Genomic DNA, 9238 nt, shown 5'->3' on the forward strand with positions numbered 1-9238 from the left:
GTGAAACCTGCATCTGTCCGGATCTTAATGGAGGCCGCCTCCGCCTCTCTGACAGTCTCCTTCACAGACTGCATCAGGTTCTGGGCGTTGTGGACCAACATTTCAGTCGCCTGAAGCASAAARAATGAAGAGAGATTCAATGATGAGGGAGGGTATAAGTGATGCCTTTGCAAAAGATTCCCCAAGCATTTGATTCCAGTTGATTCCACACCCAAATTTCCAGACATCCCAACCTAATATTAGTCAGTTTTAATTATCACTATGGACATGCGTCAGATTTTCAAACAGAGGTTTTACATGTCAAATCTGTAACCACCACAGATTATAAAAATGAACAGATGAAAAATGAATGAATGCACAAAGAAGATAAAATGACAGATTTAAGGAAAATGGAGAAATGGGTGGAGAGATGGATGAGCRGAGAGATAATGGAGGGAGATTTGGATTGAAAAAAAGMTGAGTGGACCAATGAATGAATTGACAGATACTGATTAATAAACAAATGGKTGACATGGATGGATAAACTGATGGATTAAAAGATGAATTGACAAATGGAAAAATTGATGATTTAAGAAAAAAAGATGGATGACAGGAGGGACACGGAAGGATGCACAGGCTGATGGATAAAGAGATAATTCGATAGGATAAATAAACAGGTGGTTGAATTGATGGATTAACAAACAGACTGATGCATTGTTACTAGGCCTGTCACGATAACAAATTTTGCTGAGCAATTAATTGTCCAAAAAATTATTGGGATAAACGATAATATTGTTTCAAGACCTTTTGACACHGATTTAATGGAAATGGCRTAATAATGCATGTGATTTCCTGCCATAGATAGATACACTTTATTTTCAAAAGAACACATAACACTGGAACTGATAAACAACCAAAAACAAAAATAAAATTGATTCTCAGTCTCCATTAACAAAAAACGTACTTGAATAAAAACTAAACAACATAAAGCCAAAGTAGAAATAAATACTGCATTCAACCAAAAGAGTGCAGATATGAAGTCTGTATACTATATTCCCCTTCAGTAATCATTAGATTTAAATAGAGAAGATGGGCACATCTGACCACCTAATGCAGTAGTTCACACTACATGATTTTTTGCCCCCATTTTCCCCTTATAACAATCTTACAACGTTGGGTGTTCCAAGATTGTCACTGGTGATTTCGTAACCGATCATCCTGTAGTGTGATCGGTCACGTAGTGTGATCGTTACGGTGGTGTGTTACGGTGGATCGTCTGGTCGCTCCGATCTAAATCAGGGGTTTTCCCCAACTGGGAACTTAATGCAGCCTGTTGAATGTGACAGGTAGCCAAGCACGGATTCTCCTCTGTGCTTTCTGAGGGGAAATTACGGAGGGGAATCCCAAACAGCTGACAGTGCAACCAAAAGTCCAGCGGACATTGGAGATGATATATGGAAACAACATTAATGTTTATTCAACATTTTGTGCAAATAATATAGAAATGACAAGAAGAAGTTGGAGCCAAATTGCTACCTCAGTTGATGAACCCGGTAACTTTTCAGCTGTTCTTCGTTAACGTGACATAAATAGGTTGTAATGATTCTCATTCAGTCAGGACTTTAAGCTGACTCTAGCCACATGCATCACAGGTAGATTCTAGTAAAATATTGATTAATGTCTGGTTTTAACACGGCATTGGGTTTGATTTTAACGGTTTGATTGGGTTCGGCACGATCGAACCTGATCGAACCGTTATACCTAGGATTTCTGTCGGTTAATGTGTCTCTCCGGTTTTGAAAATAGGCCGACAACTCGTGTAGTGTGCGCTGGACATTACACTAAGGAAATGAGGAAGGGAGGGTCAGTGCAGAGCTTTTTTGAGCCTTTTTCATTCAGTGTCATCAATAGAAAAAAAAAAAAAAGGCAGGAGGAGACGATAAAGCCGATAATTAAAATGAGGTCGATAGGTTTATTTTATCGTGCGATTAATTGATTTATCGTTTATCGCGACATGCCTAATGGGGACCATAACTATATTAAGATAATATTAGGAAGTCGATAAATGTTCTCACCTGCTCAGACTCCTCTTCACTGATGTTGGTACGGCCCAACATGGTGGCCTTRACAGTGGACAGGATTTTGAGCTGAGTGCTGATGGTGGGAATGCGCTCACACACCTGAAATGAGGTCAAAGTGTCAAAAAATATACACTTTTTTTTTTTATTAAAACATTATAATTTTTTTTTATCTTAATGGTTTCTTTTACAGACCTGGAGCAGGTTGGTCCGGATTCGTTTGTCGGTACACTGCTTGGCCACTTCCTTCGCCAGCCGTGTGACTTCGTCAGAAGCTTTKGCGATGTCCTTGGCGCACTGGATCAGGGCGCGTTTGTTTCCGCTGCCTCCACGCACCAAACGGGACATCTCTGCCATGAGCAGGGCCATTCGCTTGGCAGCGCCGATGATGTCGTTTCCCTGTGAGGWACAACAGAATCAGCAGCGTGCCTGCAAGCGTATTTATTCCATCTACCCCAGAAAACTGACATGATAGAGAGATCCATTGATGGTTGCTAAACAATTCTTATTGGTTGAATATTTCAAAATCTATGAATGTTACAAGCTTTCTCTAACTTTATAGTGATTTGAATTCTTTTTATTTTCACAACCAGAGGTTCATTTCTCTTCTTTTTCAGATAATCAATAGCTGAATACAATGTCCTTCTCTATTAACTTCATTTAGAAATCCACAACAGTTACAGATGTCTATGCAATTTGGAGAGGCTTTTACTTGCTTTCTAAACTGCAACCACAATGGARAAATCTTAGGTTAATACATTWTTAGGTTTTTCAGAGTTTTTCGAATCTCCTCCTCTGGACCTACTGCTTTAGAAAGAGATTCCCTTGACCCAGTTCAMTGAAGGTGTGGSAATGACAATGAGATTTCCTGCTGTGCAAATGATAGTTGGCAGATTAACAGGCTATAGACGACTTGCATTTCACCTTCTAGTGTTATGTTTTCAACGCATGAGGTAGAAGCCATTATAACAGTTAAAAAACTAACTGAGCTAATGCATGTCGTTTCCTCCAGGTACTAACAAGTCCAATTTGGTGAAACTTCAACTGCACATACATAAAAAAAATGCAGATAATGGCCCAGTTGTACATTGACCTGTGCTGTAAACTTTGTTTTAGTGAGCCCTTACTTTGCTGGACCATTTGCGGGCTTCGTCGTGAAGCTGCCTGGCAGCCACCATCATGGGCTCATTGACTTTCTCTCCAGCTTTGTGCTCTGGGAACTCCTCGTCTTTCTCCTCAKGAGGAGGAGGCCTGGGTGGAGGAACTTCTCCCTCTGGAAGTGGAGGCTTGGGCGGTGCTGCTTCATCATTGAGCTGTACAGGTAAAGTAATWTGACAGGTAAAGCGCACAAGCGTTTGGACACTTTGGTTCCAAGTCGTGGTCGTTTATGTTCTTACGTTGAGCTGATCCAGCTCCGGAGGCGGTGGTGGGAAGTCTGGCTCTTGAGGCTGGAAGGCCTCCCTAACCTTTGCTACAGCTCCAAGAATCTTATAACCCGAATCCAAAAATCCCTTCTGAAGATCTGTAAAATAAAAAAAAACAAAAAAAACCCACATATTTTTACTCATCACAGGTTCCAAACACAACCCAAAAAGAAATCCTTCTTATTAGCATTYGTGACTTACTTGGATCCTGGATATTTCCAGCCACAGCCTTTGCATTCATCACCATGGGAGAAATCGTCTGGCTCAGTTCATCTGATGCAGCTTTCACCATTTCTCTGAATTTTGGATCTTCGGAGTTCTCCACCTCTCGTTTTGCCACCAGAAGGATGCGGTTGGCTCTTCGGGCGATGCTGGTAGCGCCGGCCACCAGCATCTGAGGCTGGTGATTGGTCATGGCAACGCGGCATTTATCCAAGTCYTTCTTTATGGCGTCTTCAGAGGCGTCCAGCAGAGATTTGGTATCAATGGCCTCATCGACTAAAACTGGTAAASCACAGAAGACCAATCAGTAACTTGAAGATTTGTTTAAATGTAAAACTATATATCACTAAAACATTTTGCACATTTCCTAGCAACCACAAATTACACCTCATGGGGACTTGGTATGATAAATCACCGCAGGGTAGCACACAATTGTGAAGTGGAAGGAAAATGCTACACAGTTTTCAAATAGAAAAACAACCTGAAAGGTTTGGCAGACAGTTTTATAAAGACATTTGTTACTTTGACTCCCCTAAATAAAATCCAGTGTAAAAGTTTCCCAGAAGTCACCAAATTCACCAATAGTAAAAAGTAAAAGTGTTCTGTGAAAGCTCCAAAGGTTTGTTTGAGAACCTTAATGATTAGGAGGCCTATTGTAACTCTGGAGGACTTGCAGTACTCCACAACTCAGGTGGGAGAATCTATTAAGACAAAAGTTAGTCAGACAATCTAATAATCTGGAATTTCTGAAAGTGTTGAAAGAAAACACCATTAAACATACAGTTGGCACAGCAGTGGAGTGTTTTACACCAAAGAAGATTCAATTTCACTCGATGTGCAAAGCTGGTAGAGATATACTGAAACACCTGCAGCTTTAATTGCAGTGAAATGTGGTCCAACAAAAACAGCTGAATGCACCACACCTTTCAGTTTTTTATTTACATAGTCATGTATTGTTTTCCCTTTTTTCTCTATTATAGAGTTCCAATAAAACTCAGGAAAGCTTCTAGTTGTAATGTGACAAAATGTGGGAAAAGTCCAGCGGTGTGAATAATTTTGCAGCTTACCAGTCATCTTTTCCACATTGTCAATCCACTGATTCTTCATGGTCTCAAAATGTTCATATGCTGCTTGGTTGCCAGGGTTTCTCAGCAGAATGCGAGCGGCGGACACCACCTAAACAAAAAAAAAATGAACTAATTATAACTAACAGACGTGAGAAACTCTTGAACCATTTCTGTGGCTTTTGTTTCAGGGTGGAGGTCAAACCAGAACAGAAAACCACTCAACCTTGACCTACTTGTGGTGTTAGGTCTCTGGTTGACTTGACGGCAGCCTGGATTCCCTCCACTGTACTCTTGTTCGCAGTGCCGACTGCAGCCGCCTTCTCGGCCGTGGCGCCGAGCCTGTTGGCGTGATTCTCGAAGTTGGCGGCTCTGTCCTCAAAGACCTACACATTCAGAGTAAAGTTGGGACCCAAAAGTACTGACAGAAAGAATACAGCACTCTGCAGATTAATATCCCAGTGACCTCATCTCTGTTGGGAGCGTCGAGGGGCGCTGTAGCGGCCACTGCCAGCAGCTTGATGGGGGTGGTGGTGTCACTGAAGATGTCAGACACTTCCTGAGTCATTGCCTCCTGCATCTTTCCTTTCAGGTCCTGAGAGAAGGATGAACACATATTACCAGCAAACTAGCAACCTCATGAAATCTTTGTTGATTTTAAAACACGCCATTTCTTAGTTTTTATGAAGTAATATAAAACATATTTAAATATAACCCAGTTTGCAAAAATTGGTTGTAAAGGAGTACTGCAGTGAGGCTGAAATGAACATCCTTAGACTTTTTTTTTTTTTCAGATATTATGAAGAAATATTCTGACATTTTTCTTAAAAATTAAAATTTTAGCATTAGTTTGGTCGACTTGTTCTTCTTGTTACCTTAAAGAATCGAGCAGAACAGAAAAGTGACATGAAACATGTACGATTTCCAGAGCAAGTATGAGAAAGCACTAGTTTTTACTTTATAAACCAAAAAGTATCAACATATGTTTTAACATCTATGCCACTGAAATTACAGTAGTTTGTAAGGTCCAATTAAAATTTCTAAAAAAAACACAACTGATTTCAAGCCTAAAATTTCCCAGAAATCCAAAATAACCAGCTTTTATTTCATCTACCACAAACAACCAGCAGAGGGAGCCATTTYATCATGTATGAATCCTGAGCTCTCCCTGTGGAGCTTTCTTTTAGAGCTGCTGGTGGAGTGTGAGTAGCAATCTTACTTTCAAGGCCTCCTGGAGCTGCTGAGCCACGACGCGTGCCTGAGGGGAGTCCCCTTCGCCACGGGCGGCCAAGTCAGCCAGCTGGGCCATGAGCTGCTCCACCTGCTCGCACTTCCCCATCAGCTCCTGCCTGTACGGGCCCTGCAGAGCGTTGGCCAGCCGGCGGCCCTCGGCCACCAGCCCACGGATGGCTGCCTGGCCTGAAAGCACAAAACGCATAGGAAACATTTTACTTGAATGCAGATGACTATTTTTGAAACAGAACTGATAAGAGGCAAACAGAAGTTCCTTGTTTTTTTTTTTTGTTTTTTTTTTTTTCTGTGCCACCAAAGCAGCAAATTTCTATTCTTTATTTATGCTGCATCATAACACTTGTTTCCTTCGTAGCTAGACCAGTTTACTTCCTGCAGGCTATTTTGACTTTAGTTCCACATAAAATTCTAGAAAACGTAAAAATGCCAAAAGCATTGCAGATTTTATTTTACTTTTTGTACAAAAATGAATTATTATTACACTATTATTGTTATTATTGAAGTAACCGATTACAAAATAGTTAAAAGGATACATAATATTTGTTTAAAAATAATCTGCAAAACTTTCCATTTTACTCTTATCCCTAGAAATAAAATTCAATGCAGCCAACTTTCTTCAGTTGTCACCTAGTTGGTAAATAGTGTCCACCCTGGTATAATTTATTCTGAGTATACGTACTGAGGTCTAAAAGCTAAATGTCACAATATTTACCAATACTATTCAATGTTAAAAAATTGTAATATTGTGCAGTCTTAATCAAAATACGCGATTCTTGTAGAACACGTGACAGAAGCTCCAAAAGACTCAAAGCTGCAWTGGAGGTTCATCTTCCAGCAGGTCAATGACTGTAAACATTCAGCTGAAGCAACAGTGAGTGGTTTACATCAAACCACTAAGATGGCACAATCAAAGTCCAGACCTAAAACTAATTGAGGATCTGAGGTAAGACTTGCAGATGATTGCCACCCAATCTGACTAAACTATTTTGATAATAAAAAGGCCAAATATTTCAATGATTTTGCAAAGCAGGTAGCATACTCAAAAAGACCTGCAGCGGTAACTTCAGCTAAAGGTGATTTTACAAAGTTTTGACAAAGGAGGGATGGAAACAAATGAACASTGAAAACAGCTCGTTTTTACCTGTAAAAAAAATGCATGKTTTTTCTTCAACTTTGTGTTAATCTATTGCATAAAATTGTTGTAACATGRCCAAGTAAAAAAATAAAAATAAGAGGTGTGGATATTTATGCACCCGAATAWCTAATATTTTGACATTTGCCACCTGTAAGCATCTCAAGGTAAGAGATGAAATATGTGCCCTTTATTTGAACTGTGAGAGAAAAGATGAAGCTCAAAAAAACTATTTGTTTTACAAATAGTCCAACTTAAAGTACAAAGCAAATAGGAAATGTGGGGCAACAAGAGTGTGACAAGTTACATTTTCTCCACTGTCAGAAAGAAGCATGAAAATAAGATACAAATTAGGTAGAGCTATGAAAATGTTTCAATGTGTTCAAAAGCCTAAAAGCAAACAGAGCAGAARTTATCAAATGATCAAACCCCTTTTATTGTAACTCTATGATCAAATGATCGTGTGTGYGCCAAGTACACGCTCAATGAMATTTATTTGTTTTAGTTTAGCTTTATTTATAAAGTGCCAAATTCACAATTATTAAATGAAAGTCAAATTTGAATAAATATAAAGGTAGAAATACAATATAACTGGGCAAAAAATACTGATAATTTTGCTACACTTATTCCTGAAGTAACTTCCACTTTATCGTGTTTTATCCCACCTCAGGCTCCAGCTGCTTTTGTAAACACATAAAAATGTTGTCCACATTTTTTGTGRAGCCCTGCCAGAACCAAAGGACAACACAGCAGGGATGGGAGAACATGTTCTGCATGAGGTCACCAGAGGAGTGGAAGGAATGTGCTCGAGTGTGAAAGAGACAAAGAAGTTTAGGGGGATGGACAGCAGACTCACCCACGCCGCTGTCGTCCACGGTGGGGTTGTCGATCCAGCGCTGCGCCTGCTCCGTCTTCCCCTCCAGGTGGACGGCGGCCTTCGCAGGCCGGCTGTTTGCCACAGCTTTGTTGGTCTTGGACTGCAGGTTCTGCAGGGCTGTTGCTATCTGCTTGGCCAAAGCTCGGGCCTCAGGAGTGTCACCTTTACCCCTATAAAAGAGACACATTTATTATAAAATATATGGCTGAAACAAAATCTATGTAAATAGGCAACATTTTCAAATATGTATGCAAAGGTTCCTTATCAACTTATGGCAGACATTGCTATGGTAGGCTGTTGTATAAATTTCACTGTTGTGTCTTTGAGCAACGAGAATAAAATAAGTCTGAGTCTATATGAAACCTGCAAACAGACACCAACAAACAAGGAATGAAGAAAGGAAAGATCAGAAAGGAATGAAAACAGACAAGACCATGGACAGGAAAAATAAGGAAAGAAAGCATAAAAAACACTAGAAAAGAAGGTAATCAATAAAGGACAGAATGAAGGATAGTAGGTAGTAAGGAAATMCAAATAAGGAATGAAAGAACACCACAAGTAGGGCCCATAAGGAGRGAAGGRCAAGAAAGAAAGAGAGACTGGAAAGTCAAGTGAAAAAAGGATAAAATGACCAAAGAATGGGAGGACATAAAAGGAAGGGACACAAACAGCGACATTAAAAGAAAAAGAGGARTGATAGCAGAAAGATGATGAAGCAAAAAGTGAAAGGAAGGACACGAGTGATGAAGGAAGTGAAGACAAGGAAGAAAGTGAAAATCGAAGGACACCAGGATAAAAGGTACAATTAAGGAATTATAGAAGAAAATTTGCAATAAAGTCCCAACTCCAATTTATTAAAAAAACAGCTAATTTTCCCAAAGTTCTGCACACAAATAAGATGAATATTTCCAAACAACACCATATCTGATCCATTGTGTCCACGTTATTTTCTTTGTCATTCCAGACAATATACTTATTCCTGTAATAAACAGTTTTAGTTCCTTTAAGTCTCAGAATAACCCCCATCTGCTACTGCCTAAAAAATATACAATATATTTGCGGGAGGGGGGGTTTCTATATACCAACATTTTCACAGAAAGACACAATATAGCTAAAGAGATTCGACTCATGTAACGAAAAAGCAATCTAAACATGTCAATATTACTTTCCAACAACTTCCAGGAGTGTTTTATTTCAAAGCTGATAACTGA

At 39.6% G+C, this 9238-nt stretch overlaps 1 protein-coding gene across 1 annotated transcript in view; it reads right to left on the reverse strand.

Moving 5' to 3' along the window:
• Positions 1–2: 2 nt before the first annotated feature.
• The window catches only part of LOC103481817 (vinculin), a gene marked incomplete at its 3' end in the record, with an annotated part of 30004 nt that continues 20768 nt past the window's right edge, over positions 3–9238 (reverse strand). Inside the window, exons 11-21 of the mRNA XM_008437579.2 lie at positions 8007–8197; positions 5987–6186; positions 5234–5362; positions 5004–5153; positions 4771–4879; positions 3683–3985; positions 3455–3579; positions 3185–3370; positions 2253–2456; positions 2055–2159; positions 3–110 (exon numbers count right to left, since the gene is read on the reverse strand). Of these exons, the coding sequence (XP_008435801.1) occupies positions 3–110; positions 2055–2159; positions 2253–2456; positions 3185–3370; positions 3455–3579; positions 3683–3985; positions 4771–4879; positions 5004–5153; positions 5234–5362; positions 5987–6186; positions 8007–8197 (1810 nt within the window). The remainder of the gene's footprint in view (positions 111–2054; positions 2160–2252; positions 2457–3184; positions 3371–3454; positions 3580–3682; positions 3986–4770; positions 4880–5003; positions 5154–5233; positions 5363–5986; positions 6187–8006; positions 8198–9238) is intronic.

The sequence above is a fragment of the Poecilia reticulata genome, linkage group LG19 (genome assembly GCF_000633615.1).
Source record: "Poecilia reticulata strain Guanapo linkage group LG19, Guppy_female_1.0+MT, whole genome shotgun sequence".
NCBI lineage: Eukaryota > Metazoa > Chordata > Actinopteri > Cyprinodontiformes > Poeciliidae > Poecilia > Poecilia reticulata.